The sequence below is a fragment of the Oncorhynchus gorbuscha genome, linkage group LG04 (assembly GCF_021184085.1).
Source record: "Oncorhynchus gorbuscha isolate QuinsamMale2020 ecotype Even-year linkage group LG04, OgorEven_v1.0, whole genome shotgun sequence".
Taxonomy (NCBI): domain Eukaryota; kingdom Metazoa; phylum Chordata; class Actinopteri; order Salmoniformes; family Salmonidae; genus Oncorhynchus; species Oncorhynchus gorbuscha.
Genome location: NC_060176.1, coordinates 67,630,097 through 67,649,543, shown reverse-complemented (window position 1 = coordinate 67,649,543; position 19,447 = coordinate 67,630,097). Strand labels below are relative to the sequence as shown.

The 19,447-nt window shown below is 43.3% G+C and overlaps 1 protein-coding gene across 1 annotated transcript in view; it reads right to left on the bottom strand.

Moving 5' to 3' along the window:
• The window catches only part of LOC124033397 (apoptosis-inducing factor 3-like), a 35,564-nt gene that overhangs the window by 2,486 nt on the left and 13,631 nt on the right, over positions 1–19,447 (bottom strand). The window contains exons 3-19 of the mRNA XM_046345421.1: positions 15,407–15,626; positions 9,557–9,666; positions 7,849–7,958; positions 7,697–7,741; positions 7,505–7,598; positions 6,747–6,859; positions 6,135–6,221; positions 5,772–5,863; positions 5,510–5,640; positions 5,177–5,292; positions 4,249–4,320; positions 3,689–3,752; positions 3,209–3,285; positions 2,799–2,916; positions 2,547–2,645; positions 1,976–2,051; positions 1,662–1,766 (exon numbers count right to left, since the gene is read on the bottom strand). Of these exons, the coding sequence (XP_046201377.1) occupies positions 1,662–1,766; positions 1,976–2,051; positions 2,547–2,645; positions 2,799–2,916; positions 3,209–3,285; positions 3,689–3,752; positions 4,249–4,320; positions 5,177–5,292; positions 5,510–5,640; positions 5,772–5,863; positions 6,135–6,221; positions 6,747–6,859; positions 7,505–7,598; positions 7,697–7,741; positions 7,849–7,958; positions 9,557–9,666; positions 15,407–15,626 (1,729 nt within the window). The remainder of the gene's footprint in view (positions 1–1,661; positions 1,767–1,975; positions 2,052–2,546; positions 2,646–2,798; positions 2,917–3,208; positions 3,286–3,688; positions 3,753–4,248; positions 4,321–5,176; positions 5,293–5,509; positions 5,641–5,771; positions 5,864–6,134; positions 6,222–6,746; positions 6,860–7,504; positions 7,599–7,696; positions 7,742–7,848; positions 7,959–9,556; positions 9,667–15,406; positions 15,627–19,447) is intronic.

Below are 19,447 nucleotides of genomic sequence, written 5' to 3'. Positions count from 1 at the left end.
AATTATGTGGATAATGTAGTACAGGCTCTGAACAACAGAAAACAAAAGTGTAAAACTGGAAGTGAACTAAACCGGGTGGTTCGAGACCTGAATGCTGATTGGCTGACAGCCGTAGTATATATATATTTATTTATTTATATATAAAAAAATATTTCCCCTTTATTTAACCAGGTAAGCTAGTTGAGAACAAGTTCTCATTTACAACTGCAACCTGGCCAAGATAAAGCAAAGCAGTGTGACACAAACAACAACACAGAGTTACACATGGAATAAACAAGCGTACAATAGAAAAAAATGATATATACAGTGTGTGCAAATGGCTTGAGGAGGTAAGGCAATAAATAGGCCGTAGTAGCAAAGTAGTTACAATTTAGAAAATTAACACTGGAGTGATAGATGAGCAGATGGTGATGTGCAAGTAGAAATACTGGTGTGCAAAAGAGCAGATAAGTAAATAAAAACAATATAGGTATGAGGAAGGTAGATTGGGTGGGCTATTTACAGATGGACTATGTACAGCTGCAGCGATCGGTTAGCTGCTCAGATAGCCGATGTTTAAAGTTAGTGAGGGAAATATAAGTCTCCAGATTCAGCGATTTTTGCAATTCTTTCCAGTCATTGGCAGCAGAGAACTGGAAGGAATGGCGTCCAAAGGAGGTGTTGGCTTTGGGGATGACCAGTGAGATTTACCTGCTGGAGCGCGTGCTACGGGTGGGTGTTGTTATTGTGACCAGTGAGATTTACCTGCTGGAGCGCGTGCTACGGGTGGGTGTTGTTATCGTGACCAGTGAGATTTACCTGCTGGAGTGCGTGCTACGGGTGGGTGTTGTTATCGTGACCAGTGAGCTGAGATAAGGCTGAGCTTTTCCTAGCAAAGAATTATAGATGACCTGGAGCCAGTAGGTCTGGCTCCAGGTCATCGATCAGACTATACCACGGGTATGACAAAACATTTATTTTTACTGCTCTAATTACATTGGTAACCAGTTTATAATAGCAATAAGGCACCTCAGGGGTTTGTGGTATATGATCATGTCGGGTTAACAGCCTTCATTGTGTGAATGGACAATTAAAAATGAAGGATCTACATTAGAGAAAGTAAGATATTGTTTACAGCACAGATGTCAAACTCATTCCACGGAGGGACGATTGTCTACGGGTTTTCGCTCCTTCCTTGTACTTGATTTATGAATTAAGGTCACTAATTAGTAAGGTACTCCCCACACCTGGTTGTCTAGGGCTGCATTGAAAGCAAAAAACTAAAACCTGCTAACCTGAGACTAGGCCCTCCATGGAACTAGTTTGACACCCCTGGTTTACAGTAAAGCATTACAGTACTGTATCTTAAAGGAAAAATCCACAAAAAACATATCATCATGATGATGTGGCAAGTGACAATTTGCTTTTTGAAAGTCCTATATTTTGAAAACTTGATTGCTGACATGCGTTGTATCAACAGTGGACTAATGAAATTTAAAAAATGTAAATACATAAAACTTTCCTTGTGAACCCTCTTCTACTTAAGTCTATCACTGTTATCACTTATCATGTGTTAACATTTATAGAGGTCAGTGTTTGCTCATAGTGAGCCTCGGAAAATGTAAAGAGCATAACCTCATTGTCACCCAGACCCAACTGAAGACCAATAGACATGCACTTACTCCACATCTCGCTTTCTAATCATCTTTCCAGACCTTAAGACCTCTGCCACACGGGAAACAATGGGGTCATAGTTCATGCTGGCCACGGCAACCACCTCCTCACCCCTATAGGTAGGAGAGATTAACCAAATAACTTTTAGGGAAAACTCTAGGATTACTAGAGTTTAGTCTGTTGTAAGGATAAACACTCCTGGATTATATAAGAACAAACAAAACATGACAAAAACAAAACAGAGGATTTACTTTACAAAACAACATGAGCCGATGGCTGAATGCATCTTAGTAGATATCCACAATTGTTATTGGACACATACCTGGTATAAAATGCCACAAACTTCAGCTCGTCCACGTCTCCTTGGATGATGACGTCATCAAAGCCATCCCCGTAACCTTGGTAATAGAATAAAAGCACTTTCTTAAGTAGGTCTGTAAAAAGAGTAAACACACCATCACAGCACCACCACAACACCCATTATGATGGCATACTTCTGAATCCTATGATGACTGAAAACCCTCAGTGTCTGACTTCACAGCTAGGTGGCAGTACCGGAGCTACATTCTCAACAGAGACATTTGGAGGAGAGCAATTTTGGTAGTAGTCTTACCAACTCACTATTTTAAGATTACTTCCCAAACAATTCACACAGTACATAAACAAAACATGTATAACTTGTGTGTGAAAAAGTTTCCAATGTTTCAGTGGAATAGACTGTGCATGGTGCTGGCAACCCCATGGTGGAGGTTTGGATACATGCACAGGCCACATATAATGAATGGATGTGTCACTGTCCATTTTGACAGTTCTGCCATGTGCTTCGGATATAATCTGCTAAATGACCCTACCGGTATTCAATTATATTACTTGTGGAGTGAGGCTTTGTTTACCTGCATAGCGTAGGCTTTTCCCAAACATGGCCGACCAGAAATAGGGCACTGTTTTGATCTCAGTGGGTCTTCCCATCATGCCAAGTGCTGCTGCTCTCCCTGTCAATCCCAAACAAACAGAAATGGTCCCATAAAACCAATATACTGCAAATCCAGCCCCAGACATGCAGCTGAGTGTTTGACACCTTAGGGAAAAACTCACACTTTAACACATTACTCTGTAATACTTAGCCCTTAAAAATTAACCCTTACCGTGCACATGGGCCATTTGCCAGTGTGGGATGTTCACCTTCTTATTGCTCCGCCCCGGAAAAGGAAACGTCACAATGTCTCCTCCGGCAAAGACACCATCAACGTTGGTCTGCATTGTCTGAGGGATAGAGGGTAATCCAGAAGAATATACAGGAGCCAATGTGGAAATCAGGAGGATCTCTTACTTGTGGACAAGCCACCTGACAAATTAGAGGATAACTGCAATTTTCCCTGTCAGGAAAAACTCAGGTCTCTAGCTCTGCAAATAACACAGTAACACTGCAATAGAGTGGCACTGAAATGAATCGTTTCTATGAACTGATTGCATTTGAAATTAAATGAGTACATTCAAAGTATTTGTGTGTTATTATAATTGTTGTGCATACAGTGCCGTGTGTTGTAGTTTCTACCTTGTTGACGGGGACAAAACCCTTGGAATCCATGTGAACTCCACTCTGTTTCAGGAAGCCAGTGGCTGGGCCTGACCCTGCAGGAGTCCCACATAGATAGAGTCCACCGTTAATTCACCACCGGGAAGCAGAGTAACAATGGCTATTGTAAGCCAGAAGAGGACTGGCCACCCCTCATAGCCTGGTTCCTCTCTAGGTTTCTTCCTAGGTTCCTGCCTTTCTAGAAAGATTTTTCTAGCCATCGTGCTTCTACATCTGCATTGCTTGCTGTTTGGGGTTTTAGGCTGGGTTTCTGTACAGCACTTTGTGACATTGGCTGATGTAAAATGGGCTTTATAAATACATTTGATTGATTTGATTGACTGAGTGTTAGTTGGATCAACTCTACTACACTCCTGCACCACCACTGATAGGAGTGAGTTTGCTAAAGTGGAGGCTATTGCTGAACGAGCATTTGTGTCTCTGAGCTGGCTGCCTCACCTGTGCCAATGACACACACGTCCGCCCTTAGTACTTTCCCACTCTTCAGAACCACCTCTTTCAACTGTGGAACATAAAAACAACATTGACAAAAACAGTGAGGCAACACACATTATCTTACCAATAGATAACCCTCAGTTCTACTACTTCCGTTCCTGACTACAAAGTTCAGATATTTTTTGCAAAACCAGTATTGTCAAGTCTTTTTTACTGAGCCACACTCCAAATGGAGGCTGTAATTGGTAGTAATCTTGGCTGCTTGTCCTTTCTTTTTGTTGGCACACTGTGGTGCATCGGGGTCAGTCACACCCATTCATCAGTATTCAATGGCTGCATCCCCATTCTCCACCCTTCTCCCCAATTGTATCGTTGCACACTTCCCATCATGGATTTGTGTAATCATTCTCAGAGGGAGTATCCACCATGGTGAAATCAATAACGGAAGTGTGCATGGTAGAGAATCTGGGCGAAGCCTAAAAGTGGGCTTGACTGGCCAGCAGAGAGAAGGAAGGAGAGAGCCATCTGTGCATGTTATGCTGTTTCTCTCACTTTCGGAATACCTGTCCATCATGGCCAAGCATCTCCGATACCTCGTTCAACATGTAGAACTTCACCCTGTTCGTCTCAAACAGCTGAAAAGTCAGTCAGACAAACAGGCAGACGCAGGCAGACAGACAGGCAGACACGGTGAGAGAGAGAAAGAGAGAGAGAGAGAGAGAGAGAGAGAGAGAGAGAGAGAGAGAGAGAGAGAGAGAGAGAGAGAGAGAGAGAGAGAGAGAGAGAGAGAGAGAGAGAGAGATAAAGAGAGAGAGAGAGAGAGAGAGAGAGAGAGATAGCACTGGGTTAAGGTTCAAAGGTGAAAACTACTTCTCAAAAAGTTGAGCTTTTTGTTAAGTTTAGCCTAAATTGTGTTCAGCTACAAATATACTTATTTAAAAAAAATCTCCCATATGTTATTATGTTACTGCTATTAATGCCGATGGTTAATTGGCGGGTAGGCAGTAACGCTTCTTATGAATACTTTCCTAATAATGGATTATAAACACATTATGCATTACAAGGTATGACTGTATCGACAGTCTCCCTCTGCCTTATCTTAACAGCAGGGAACATGCAGTGTTACTATGCTGAGACCCTATCATGCTGAGACCACACACACACACACACACACACACACACACACACACACACACACACACACACACACACACACACACACACACACACACACACACACACACACACACAGAGTATAATCTCCGCTGCAAAAACAGGACTCGTGGACAATATCTATCTGATTGTCTAAATAAGTGCATGAGCACCGATAAGAATATACTCCAAATATTCCCTTGTGGCGCCTGGTGAATTGAGCCCAATGAAAATGATTCACATTTAAATTATACGTTTCTCTGAGTAGAAATGCAGATTAAGCTGTTCTAGAGGTAGTAGGGCTGACACAGAGCCTGATTTCTCAGGGTGGGTCCCTACCTTCATTATGGCTTTCCCTACTTTCTCCCCCAGAGCTTTCCGGAAAGGGATTGCTTCTATCCCAATGATGGAGACAGAGTGGGCCTTGTCGGCGAGAGCAGCAGCCACCTCCATACCTAATGCAGAGAATACAGAAGATTACACATGCACACATTTACAGATAGATGTGCTACAATTACAGTAGCACTATCAAAACAAAGGTTCCAAACAACTGTTCAACAAAGTACAACTTAATGTAGTCTTCCTCAACCCTTTAAGGCTTATAGATCAACATTCCTTCAAAAAAGGAATATGTGACTGTTTTATCTACTGCATGCCTGTCATCTCTCTCACCAACAAATGATGTTCCCACAATCACAGCATTCTTGTTGTTGGCCAGCCTCGCTACGCTGTTAGCATCTTCAGGGGTTCGGAGGTGAAACACATTCCTAACGTCCTGGCCTTTGTAGTTCATCAGCTTGGGTCTTACAATAGACAAAATATGGGTATATCAGTGTCTACAGAACAATGAGTCAGAACTGGTCATATCAACAAGAAGATAATTGAATTCCATTTAATTGCATTCAACCAAAGACAATTTACGGTTACTCCTCACTTGCTTCCTGTGGCAATGAAAAGCTTCCTGTATTCCATCCTAGAGTCGTCTTGAAAAGTCACAGCCCTCGTCTTGACGTCCACTGCCACAGCCTATTGACATCCAAACATCCCAGTTAGAAAGAGAACATAGGGCCAGGGTGTCACCAAGGGAATCCATACCACTTCATTGCCGCTCTGAGACCAGTGTCGTGTTCAGTAGGGCACACTAAAAAAAGTTTGCAACGGAAAAAACTGAAATCTTCTGGGAAGAAGTTCGACCAGGTAGCAACTCCCTGTTTCAATCTGTTTGAAAACTGCCCACTGAACACAGCCCAGATGTGGATTCAAACTTAGCCAATATAATCAGTGTTTCAGGTCTTACTTCCTTCTCCGTGAGCAACTCGATGTCGTGGGCTTGGAGGAAGTCTATTGAGCGTAGCCGGAGCTGCTCTGCTGTGCTCTCTAAGGACTGAGGGGGAGATGGTTAGTTACACCACACCACAGCACAGTACGCCATAGGTTGAAGATTATGTGGTGAGGTTTGTTAAGTTGAAATGTTATTGGTGACATTCAGTGAAGAAATGCCACTTTTACGATGCTAATGCAACATACATTTTTTCGGTTTCATTTTCAACAAGATCACAATTTGAAACTCAAGGTCAGCAAACCATTTTCTCATAGATATCATGGCCAAATTTCTACATTGGCTGGGACAAATATTTTCCCAAGATTACAGACTAAAGATGGGTTCAAGTTGGGTTAATAATACTAGCAATAACACAATGGGAAGTATTTTGGAGCATGAAATGTCTGGGAAGAGTTTTCAATCTGCTACGAAATACAGTAGGGCATAACTGGTAGTCCTTCATCAGCAATTTCAACACTGTTTGTATCCAGAAGAATAGTCAACTTAAAGAACCCTCATGGTCACTAAGTCCTTATGGAGATATTCCTTTTACCATCTCTGTGGTATGCTCTGGATCTCTGTACAAACCTTACTCAGTTTAGGCCTGTCATAGGGTGGGTGTTTGTCCATGGTGCACATGACAATGCGATCAGTGAAGCCTTCCTGTCGCAATGTCTCAGCGCACACCAGCCCTGCTGGACCTGGAGACACAAGACACTTGTTTAATGTCTATATAGGATCTTAGATCCTTGCTATCCGAACTGAATCCAAGCCCCCTTTACCATAACTATTGAGTGAAACAATAGTAGTGAATTGGAGCGTGGATTGAGTTCGGCATACCAGACACTGTTAGAGCGTTGTGAACACAAACAAAACACTTTGAGCATGTTACAACTAAGAGCATACAGTTGAAACGTGTACTGTAGTACAAATACACTATGAACTAACATCCGTGTTGCTGCAATAGTTCTTGGGAGCTGCTGTCATCTATCCTTTTATTGGAATACTCAGGACCTATACTGAACTGAAAATATACTGTATGGTTCAATTCCTAGTCGATAGTTTGAACATAAACAAACAGACTTCTATTTAACAGCAGTGCGTGCAGGAATGGAACTTAAGTGTTTTGGGCACTGGCCAGCCAGGCTAGTAGACTGAAATTTTTTACTAGCCGGGTTGAAAATTTGTGTCATGCGATATTTGAAAAGGCAAAATGTCTGTGGCGAGCAAGTTGAACACATTTTATTCTAGCCCGGTCTGAAAACTACTAACCACGGGCTAGCGGGCTAGCTTAATTTCCATTCCTGAGTGTGTGAGTGTAAGGAGATGCTCAACGGCCAACTCACCTGATCCAACGATAAGGACCTGGCTAAAGCCAGTGCTGGAGTTAACTGCTGAACATCGGGCCATTGCTTTTGACCTCTTCTGTGACTGAAGATCCTGGAAGAAAGAAATGTTTGCCAGGTCACAGGTCATCAAAGGGGGATCAGTTGATTTAGCACAATGATCTATTCTAAATAGTCCCAGACTGTCTTTACCTGTTTGTTAGCACGAATTATCACTTTGTCCTTTTCAACTCGGACCTGAAGCAAACAGACATGAGCGATGTGTACACGGTTTTGACGATGCTTAGAGAGAATGTGAAGGCAGGGAATGTGAATGGCATTGCGAACCGAACGAGGAAGGTCACCTGGAAGGTGGGCAGGCTGTCAAGCCCAGGAAATTCCTCAATGTCTCCTGTAACGATGTTGAAACAAGCTCCATGCCAGGGGCAACGCACGTGGCCTTTGGACAAGATACCTGCAACACACAACGATATACAGTACCAGTCAAATGTTTTGACACACCTAGTCATTCAAGGATTTTTCTTTATTTTTTACTATTTTCTACATTGTAGAATAATAGTGAAGACATCAATAATATGAAATAACACGTAAGGAATCATGAAATAACAAAAAAAGTGTTAAACAAATCAAAATATATATTATATTTATGACCCTTTGGTCTTGATGTCAGCTTTGCACAATCTTGCCATTCTCTCAACCAGCTTCATGAGGTAGTCACCTGGAATCCATTTCAATTAACAGGTACCGTGTTAAAAATTAATTTGTGGAATTTCTTTCCTTCTTAATGCATTTGAGCCAATCAGTTGTGTCGTGACAAGGTAGGGTTGGTATACAGAAGATAGCCCTATTTGGTAAAAGACCAAGTCCATATTATGGCAAAAAGATCTCAAATAAGCAAAGAGAAACGACAGTCCATCATTACTTTAAGACATGAAGTTCAGTCACATTTTCAGTCAACCTGGAAAATGCGAAGAACTTTAAAGGTTTCTTCAAGTGCGGTCGCAAAAACCATCGAGCCAATCATGAAACTGGCTCATGAAGACCGCCACAGGAAAGAAAGACCCAGAGTTACCTCTGCTGCAGAGGATACGTTTCTTCAGAGTTACCAGCCTCAGAAATTGCAGCTCAAATAAATGCTTCACAGTGTTCAAGCCAAGAAACATGAGCAAAGGACATTAGACCGGTGGAAATCTGTCCTTTGGTCTGATGAGTCCGAATTTGAGATTTTTGGTTCCAAACACTGTGTCTTTGTCAGATGATGAGTAGGTGAGTAGATGAACTCTGCATGTGTGGTTCCCACCGTGACGCATGGAGGAGGTGTGATGGTGTGGGTTTACTTTGCTGGTGACACTGTATGTGATTTAATTAGAATTCAAGGCACATTTAACCAGCATGGCTACCACAGCATTCTGCAGCTATACTCCATCCCATCTGGTTTGTGCTTAGTGGAACTATTATTTGTTTTTGAACAGGACAATGACCCAACACACCTCCAGGTTGTGTAAGGGCTATTTGACCATGAAGGAAAGTGATGGATTGCTGCATCAGATGACCTGACCTTCACAATCACCTGACCTCAACCCAGTTGAGATGGTTTTGGATGAGTTGGACTGCAGAGTGAAGGAATAGCAGCTAGCATGTGCTCAGCATATGTGGGAACTCCTTCATGACTGTTGGAAAAGCATTCCAGATGAAGCTGGTTGAGAGAATGCCAAGAGTGTGCAAAGTTGTCATCAAGGCAAAGGGAGGCTACTTTGAAAAATCTAAAATCTAAAATATATTTGGATTTGTTTAACACTTTTCTTGGTTACTACATGATTCCATATGTGTTATTTCATAGTTTTGATGTCTTCACTATTATGCTACATACAATAGAAAATAGAAAACTATAGTAAAACCCTTGAATGAGTAGGTGTGTCCAAACTTTTGACTGGTACTGTACATCCCACTGTATCACTCACCAATTCATCTCAGAACTTGATAAGACAGCAAAAATATGAATTTTCATACCAATATTCCACAAAAAAGAAAACAATGCAGAACGGGACTCACCTTTGACCAGTGGTGCCCCATAATGCGGGCACTTGTGCCCCATTGCAGAAAACTCTCCATGTTCTTTAATGAGCAGCGCTCTGCCACTTCCCAAATCAACCTCTCTCATCCTAAACAGGAATAAGTGCACACAAAGACGCACACACACACGAACGCACGCACACACACAGGAAGGGACAAAAACTGTGAGGCAAGGGGAAATAATGACAGGTTCCAGACGTACAAATTTCAGTATTCAGACCCCTTGACTTTTTTCACATTTTGTTACGTTACTGCCTTATTCCAAAATTTATTAAATTGTTTGTTTGAATTAATCCACAATATCCCTTGATGACAAAACAAAAACAGGTGTTTGAAATTGTTGCAAATTTTACATAAGTAAATTCAGACACTTTACTCAGAACTTTCTTAAAACTCCTTTGGCAGAGATTACAGCCTCGAGTCTTTTTGGGTATGACGCTACAAGCTTAGCACACTTGTATTTGGGGAGTTTCTCTTGTTTTTCTCTACAGATCCTCTCAAACTCTGTCAGGTTGGATGGGGAGGGTCGCTGCACAGCCATTTTCAGGTCTCTCCAGCTATTGTCAGGTCTCTCTCAGATAACTTAACTAAATGCCTACCGCCCCGTCCCGTAGCACTCACTTCTGTCATTGTGAAGTGCTTTGAGAGACTAGTCAAGGATCATATCACCACCTCCTTACCGGCCACCCAAGACCCACTTCATTGTGCATACCACCCCAACAGGTCCACAGACGATGCAATAGCTATCACACTGCACTATCCCATCTGGACAAGAGGAATACCTATGTAATAATGCTGTTCATTAACTACAGCTCAGCATTCAACACCATAGTACCCTCCAAGCTCATCATTAAGCTGGAGTCACTGGGTCCCAACCCTGCCCTGTGCAATTGGGTCTTGGACTTTCTGACGGGCCGCCCCCAGGTGGTGAAGGTAGTAAACAACATCTCCACTTTGTTGACCCTCAACACTGGGGCCCCACAAGGGTGCGTACTCATCCCCCTCCTATACTCCCTGTTCACCCATGACTGCGTGGCCATGCACACCTCCAACTCAATCATCAAGTTTGCAGATGACACAACAGTAGTGAGCTTGATTACCAACAATGACGAGACAGCCTAAAGAGAGGAGGTGAGGGCACTCGGAGTGTGGTGTTAAGAAAACAACCTCTCACTCAACGTCAACAAAACAAAGGAGATGATCGTGGACTTCAGGAAATAGCAGAGGGAGCACCCTTCTATCCATGTCGACAGGACAGCAGTGGAGAAGGTGGAAAGTTTTAAGTTCCTCGGCGTACACATCACAGACAAACTGAAATGGTCCACCCACACAGACAAATCAAATCATCAAATCAAATCAAATTTTATTTGTCACATACACATGGTTAACAGATGTTAATGCGAGTGTAGCAAAATGCTTGTGCTTCTAGTTCCGACAATGCAGTAATAACCAACAAGTAATCTAACTAACAATTCCAAAACTACTGTCGTATACACAGTGTAAGGGGATAAAGAATATGTACATAAGGATATATGAATGAGTGATGGTACAGGGCAGCATAGGCAAGATACAGTAGATGGTATCGAGTACAGTATATACATATGAGATTAATATAAACAAAGTGGCATAGTTAAAGTGGCTAGTGATACATGAACATACATGATATAGAGTACAGTATATACGTATGCATATGAGAGTAATAATGTAGGGTAAGTAACATTATATAAGTTAGCATTGTTTAAAGTGGCTAGTGATATATTTACATCATTTCCCATCAATTCCCATTATTAAAGTGGCTGGAGTTGAGTCAGTGTCAATATCAGTGTGTTGGCAGCAGCCACTCAATGTTAATGGTGGCTGTTTAACAGTCTGATGGCCTTGAGATAGAAGCTGTTTTTCAGTCTCTCGGTCCCAGCTTTGATGCACCTGTACTGACCTCGCCTTCTGGATGATAGCGGGGTGAACAGGCAGTGGCTCGGGTGGTTGATGTCCTTGATGATCTTTATGGCCTTCCTGTAACTTCGGGTGGTGTAGGTGTCCTGGAGGGCAGGTAGTTTGCCCCCGGTGATGCGTTGTGCAGACCTCACTACCCTCTGGAGAGCCTTACGGTTGAGGGCGGAGCAGTTGCCGTACCAGGCGGTGATACAGCCCGCCAGGATGCTCTCGATTGTGTATCTGTAGAAGTTTAAGAGTGCTTTTGGTGACAAGCCAAATTTCTTCAGCCTCCTGAGGTTGAAGAGGCGCTGCTGCGCCTTCTTCACGATGCTGTCTGTGTGAGTGGACCAATTCAGTTTGTCTGTGATGTGTATGCCGAGGAACTTAAAACTTGCTACCCTCTTCACTACTGTTCCATCGATGTGGATAGGGGGGTGTTCCCTCTGCTGTTTCCTGAAGTCCACAATCATCTCCTTAGTTTTGTTGACGTTGAGTGTGAGGTTATTTTCCTGACACCACACTCCGAGGGCCCTCACCTCCTCCCTGTAGGCCGTCTCGTCGTTGTTGGTAATCAAGCCTACCACTGTTGTGTCGTCCGCAAACTTGATGATTGAGTTGGAGGCGTGCGTGGCCACGCAGTCGTGGATGAACAGGGAGTACAGGAGAGGGCTCAGAACGCACCCTTGTGGGGCCCCCGTGTTGAGGATCAGCGGGGAGGAGATGTTGTTGCCTACCCTCACCACCTGGGGGTGGCCCGTCAGGAAGTCCAGTACCCAGTTGCACAGGGCGGGGTCGAGACCCAGGGTCTCGAGCTTGATGACGAGCTTGGAGGGTACTATGGTGTTGAATGCCGAACTGTAGTCGATGAACAGCATTCTCACATAGGTATTCCTCTTGTCCAGATGGGTTAGGGCAGTGTGCAGTGTGGTTGAGATTGCATCGTCTGTGGACCTATTTGGGCGGTAAGCAAATTGGAGTGGGTCTAGGGTGTCAGGTAGGGTGGAGGTGTTATGGTCCTTGACTAGTCTCTCAAAGCACTTCATGATGACGGAAGTGAGTGCTACAGGGCGGTAGTCGTTTAGCTCAGTTACCTTAGCTTTCTTGGGAACAGGAACAATGGTGGCCCTCTTGAAGCATGTGGGAACAGCAGACTGGTATAGGGATTGATTGAATATGTCCGTAAACACACCGGCCAGCTGGTCTGCGCATGCTCTGAGGGCGCGGCTGGGGATGCCGTCTGGGCCTGCAGCCTTGCGAGGGTTAACACGTTTAAATGTCTTACTCACCTCTGCTGCAGTGAAGGAGCGACCACATGTTTTAGTTGCAGGCCGTGTCAGTGGCACTGTATTGTCCTCAAAGCGGGAAAAAAAGTTATTTAGTCTGCCTGGGAGCAAGACATCCTGGTCCGTGACTGGGCTGGGTTTCTTCTTGTAGTCCGTGATTGACTGTAGACCCTGCCACATGCCTCTTGTGTCTGAGCCGTTGAATTGAGATTCTACTTTGTCTCTGTACTGACGCTTAGCTTGTTTGATAGCCTTGCGGAGGGAATAGCTGCACTGTTTGTATTCGGTCATGTTACCAGACACCTTACCCTGATTAAAAGCAGTGGTTCGCGCTTTCAGTTTCACGCGAATGCTGCCATCAATCCACAGTTTCTGGTTAGGGAATGTTTTAATCCTTGCTATGGGAACGACATCTTCAACGCACGTTCTTATGAACTCGCACACCGAATCAGCGTATTCGTCAATATTCTTATCTGACGCAATACGAAACATGTCTCAGTCCACGTGATGGAAGCAGTCTTGGAGTGTGGAGTCAGCTTGGTCGGACCAGCGTTGGGCAGACCTCAGCGTGGGAGCCTCTTGTTTAAGTTTCTGTCTGTAGGCAGGGATCAACAAAATGGAGTCGTGGTCAGCTTTTCCGAAAGGGGGGTGGGGCAGGGCCTTATATGCGTCGCGGAAGTTAGAGTAACAATGATCCAAGGTTTTACCACCCCACCACAGTGTGGTGAAGAAGGCGCAACAGCTCTATGGACAATTCCTTCAACCTCATTGCTTGATTTTTGCTCTGACATGAACTGTCAACTATGGGACCTTACAGTATACAGTGGGGAAAAAAGTATTTAGTCAGCCACCAATTGTGCATGTTCTCCCACTTAAAAAGATGAGAGAGACCTGTAATTTTCATCATAGGTACACTTCAACTATGACAGACAAAATGAGAAAAGAAATCCAGAAAATCACATTGTAGGATTTTTAATGAATTTATTAGCAAATTATGGTGGAAAATAAGTATTTGGTCAATAACAAAAGTTTATCTCAATACTTTGTTATATACCCTTTGTTGGCAGTGACAGAGGTCAAACGTTTTCTGTAAGTCTTCACAAGGTTTTCACACACTGTTGCTGGTATTTTGGCCCATTCCTCCATGCATATCTCCTCTAGAGCAGTGATGTTTTGGGGCTGTTGCTGGGAAACACGGACTTTCAACTCCCTCCAAAGATTTTCTATGGGGTTGAGATCTGGAGACTGGCTAGGCCACTCCAGGACCTTGAAATGCTTCTTATGAAGCCACTCATTCGTTGCCCGGGCGGTGTGTTTAGGATCATTGTCATGCTGAAAGACCCAGCCACGTTTCATCTTCAATGCCCTTGCTGATGGAAATAGGTTTTCACTCAAAATCTCGAAATACATGGCCCCATTCATTCTTTCCTTTACACGGATCAGTCGTCCTGGTCCCTTTGCAGAAAAACAGCCCCAAAGCATGATGTTTCCACCCCCATGCTTCACAGTAGGTATGGTGTTCTTTGGATGCAACTCAGCAGTGTGTTACTGATGGTAGGCTTTGTTACTTTGGTCCCAGCTCTTTGCAGGTCATTCACTAGGTCCCCCCCGTGTGGTTCTGGGATTTTTGCTCACCGTTCTTGTGATCATTTTGAGCCCACGTGGTGAGATCTTGCGTGGAGCCCCAGATCGAGGGAGATTATCAGTGGTCTTGTATGTCTTCCATTTCCTAATAACTGCTCCCACAGTTGATTTCTTCAAACCAAGCTGCTTACCTATTGCAGATTCAGTCTTCCCAGCCTGGCGCAGGTCTAAAATGTTGTTTCTGGTGTCCTTTGACAGCTCTTTGGTCTTGGCCATAGTGGAGTTTGGAGTTTGACTGTTTGAGGTTGTGGACAGGTGTCTTTTATACTGATAACAAGTTCAAACAGGTGCCATTAATACAGATAACGAGTGGAGGACAGAGGAGCCTCTTAAAGAAGAAGTTACAGGTCTGTGAGAGCCAGAAATCTTGCTTGTTTGTAGGTGACCAAATACTTATTTTCCACCATAATTTGCAAATATAATTCATAACAAATCCTACAATGTGATTTTCTGGAATTCTTTTTCTAATTTTGTCAGTCATAGTTGAAGTGTACCAATGTTGAAAATTACAGGCCTCTCTCATCTTTTTAAGTGGGAGAACTTGCACAATTGTTGGCTGACTAAATACCTTTTTGCCCCACTGTATAGACAGGTGCGCCCCTTTCCAAATCATGTCCAATCAATTGAATTTACCACTGGTGGACTCCAATCATGTTGTAGAAACATCTCAAGGATGATCAATGGAAACTGGATCCACCAAAACTGGATGAGCTCAATTTCAAGTCTCATAGCAAAGGGTCTGAATACTTATGTAAATAAGGTATTTTTGTTCATTTTTAATACTTTTAAAAATGTAATCTAAAAACCTGTTTTCACATTTGCATTATGGGGTATTGTTTGTAGATTGATAAGGAAAAACATTTTGATCAATTTTAGAATAAAGCTGCAACGTAACAAAATGTGGAAAAAGTCAACGAGTGTGAATACTTTCCGAATGCACTGTACATTGTCTTTTGTTTGGCCTTACTGTCCATTTTCCAGGTCCTTGACATGACACACGGAGGCCTCCAGGTAATCACGGGGTTTGTAGAGCCTGAGGGGGGCGGCAGCGGCGGAGTCCTCATCGGAGCAGTGTTCCAGTGCTCCGTTGGGTCTGCAGTCAGAAAAGGGGCTTGCCTTTCCATTGGCGGACTTCACACCTGGATCCTTTTCTTTGCCCAGAAGGGTTAGCTCCACCTTCACCTCAACTGCAGGACACAGACCACAGACCATTAGCAAAACTGCAGGACACAGACCACAGACCAGTAGCAATACTGCAGAACACAGACCACAGACCAGTAGCAATACTGCAGAACACAGACCACAGACCTTTAGCAAAAATGCAGAATACAGATCACAGACCACGAGGAAAACAACACCCTTTTCAGGCTGATGTTTGCCCAGTCACTTACATTTAAAAAAAAATAATGTATTCCCTTGTTTTTAGTTCACAACTTTTACCCATCATCCTCCTCAACTTTAAGTCTTCAGCAGCCACTGATACTCATGTAAATGTTTCCTTTGATTGCAGCGCTCAGCGACAGACTCCCCACGGAGAAGAGTTCTGCATCGAATGGAACTGACATGACCATGAAAATACTTTATGAGATAAAAAAAAACATGGGGCAAATTTACTGTGGCAATCTTGAGAGCTTTATAGCATATATTTAGGATCACTACACCATGCATTTGATATTTGCTGAAATAACACACATACACAAGGACAGGCCTAAGTGGATGTTTGGGTTTATTTGTTGTGAGGCGCCCTGAGGCATTTGATGACATCTGATAAGTTGCCTCTGGTGTTTGTATTTCTGCATTTGAAGAGGTGGTTGTGCAACCCGTTTTCACTGCAGCCAGATTTATCTCTTCGGCAGTAGAAATGTGCTGACCCTCCAGTTCCTACACGATAATCTGGCTGGAATTTTGACCTGCTGAGCGAGTCTTAATTAAAATCAATGGAAAATCATGAGAGTGACTGCAATCACAGGAGAGAAAAGGGGGAGAGGCATCCATCCCCAGACTCATATGGGATCTTCAACGAGGACCTTATGTAAGAGAATACACATTGTGTATTAGATTTGATATAGGGATATTTTAAATTTCGATATTCTCTTTTCTTTTGATTCTCAGATCATAAAATCACATCCACTGACCGGGGCAATTCTGAATCCATAAATTGATAGCTTACTCAACCATATGCTCCATGCTGAAGTCAGAATGTTGATTGATGTATAGTGAGCTCCAAGTATTGGGACAGTGACACATTTGTTGTTGTTTTGGCTCTAGTCTCCCTGTTTTAGGGGACCAAATACTAAACTTTTGACTACTTTAATACACATAACTGAATTTGGCCCAATACTTTCGGTCCCCTAAAATGGGGGGACTATGTACAAAAATGTATGTAATTTCGAAACGGTTCACCGAATATGGAAGGAAATACCCTCAAATTAAACCTTACAGTCTGCACTTTAACTTCCTAGCCATTGTATAATCTCAAATTCAAAGTGCTGGAGTAAAGAGCCAAAACAACAAAACATGTGTCACTGTCACAATACTTTTGGAGCTCACTGTATATATCAAATGCATGATAATTGCACAGTAATGAATTAATTCAATAATTTGTTAATTCATTGAATCTAAAGTAAGCAGCACCACCCATTCATGTACATGAGCATTTTGTTTTTATAAATTATCATTAAAAAAGCATAAAGTGTATATTTTGGTTCACCTCACCTTCTCCTGGACAGGGGTTTATTTGTCAATGACTTGTAAACTATGTGAGATGACGCGGTCCTAAAAACCTATTACTTCTTTGTCCACAATGTGTAGTTGCTCTTACTTTTGTACTGTATATTACATGTACAAAGTGTAATTTTACATTCATACACACTGCTGAAAAACAAAGCTGATTTGTGGTTCTATATAGCACCATTTCTTCTAGAAATGCAAGCTTCTTTGTTTTTGGATTATTCCTGCCTAGTTAAGGGATCAATCTCTCCACTGAGATTGTCCAATGCACCAAAGAGCAATATGATTTATTGACAGCAAAACTGAGTGAATTGTACACCTCAGGAGAAACATACTTGTCAAGTAAGGAAGAGATACTCCTGCTGCATTCTCTCACTTTGTCATATGTTATCACTTCATCCCCTCTCTCACACACTCATTCCCAGTTCTTTTCTCCCTTCTGTTTTTCCATTCAGAGGCATCATGTGCTTAATCCCTTTGAGTGGGCACTGATGCCTTTATAATATTCCTAGTCTTAGAAACTATGTTGGGTTTACTTGACTCTATGTTGCTAAACTATTTTATTGGATCAAATTGAGTAGTCAGCTGCCACTAACACACCTGTAGGGATCATGTCAAATGTATTTGTCAAATTAGGTACCAATCTGCTTTTCACTGACTGCAGAAACTCACAGTGTGCATCAATGTTTTGACTAAGCCCACACTTTTCAGAAATGTTCAGTATCATCTTCATGTAATTGCTTTATGATTTCAATTTTCTCTGGATTTTCCCTAGCCCTAACCCTTAACTTAGCGCTAGGTACAGTTTAAGTAATTACAATACTTTTTACATTGTACTTACAGGAATACTTACACAGTAATGATGGTGTGATATTGTATTCTACATTAAAAACGTGTATTTATCTAACATTGTGTAAAAGTTTTTGTCTGGTTTAGTTTCTAAACTATATTGGTGCTCATCCCTGCTGTGTCCAAGGTTCCGTTCAGGGTCCCACTTGTTTCTTAAAGACCAATTAGACATTTTACAGTGAGGGGCCTCTGTTCCATCGCAGCACCCTCTAAAGTCGCCCCTATAGAACTGGAGACAAGCTCCCTATCTCCTCCACTTTATTCATACTAGCTGCCAGTGTGGTATTGCAGTGGTTGTTTTTGTGAAAATTATGTTTAATTTGTTTTGGTTTTTTAAACCGCTCTCCATAAGAGCTAAAGCACTATTAAGTCAAAGCTTTAGGAGCAAGCAAAGATATAAAAAACGTAATGTGCTTGATTACAGGACCTACCACAGCCTTCAACAAGCTGACTGCATTGCAACAGTGATATGTTTGCTTTGAAACAGTTATACGTTGTGCCATACGTTTAAAACTCAAATTTGACTATGTAATCCTCTTGAAGGCAATGCCATTGAGAGCATTAAAATTCCTCCTTCACAAATCGCCATGCTACAAAGGCAGTCAGGAGAGGGGTTTGTATGACCTATATACTGTATAGCTGGCGAACAAATGCCAATTATTCCAGGATTTGGAAAGGGGTAGGACAGACAGAAGGAGAACAGGAAGTAGGACGGAGGGAAGGAGAACAGAGGGTAGGACAGAGGGAAGGAGGACGGGGGTAGGACGGAGAGGAGAAGAATGGGGGTAGGACAGAGGGAAGGAGAACAGAGGGTAGGACGAAGGGAAGGAGAACAGAGGGTAGGACGGAGGGAAGGAGAATGGGGGATAGGACTGAGGGAAGGAGAATGGGGGTAGGACGGAGGGAAGGAGAACGGGGGGGTAGGACAGAGAAGAGGAGAACGGGGATAGGACGGAGGGAAGGAGAACGCGGGTAGGACGGAGAGAAGGAGAACGGGGTAGGACAGAGGGAAGGAAAACAGAGGGTGGGATAGAGGGAAGGAGAATGGGGGTAGGATGGAGAGGATGAGAACGGGGTTGGACGGAGGGAAGGAGAACGGGGGCAGGATGGAGGGAAGGAGAGCAGAGGGTAGGATGGAGGGAAGGAGAACAGAAGGTAGGACAGAGGGAAGGAGAACAGAGGGTAGGACGAAGGGAAGGAGAACAGAGGGTAGGACGGAGGGAAGGAGAATGGGGGATAGGACTGAGGGAAGGAGAATGGGGGTAGGATGGAGGGAAGGAGAACGGGGGGTAGGACAGAGAAGAGGAGAACGGGGATAGGACGGAGGGAAGGAGAACGCGGGTAGGACGGAGGGAAGGAGAACGGGGCTAGGACTGAGGGAAGGAGAATGGGGGTAGGACGGAGGGAAGGAGAACGGGGGTAGGATGGA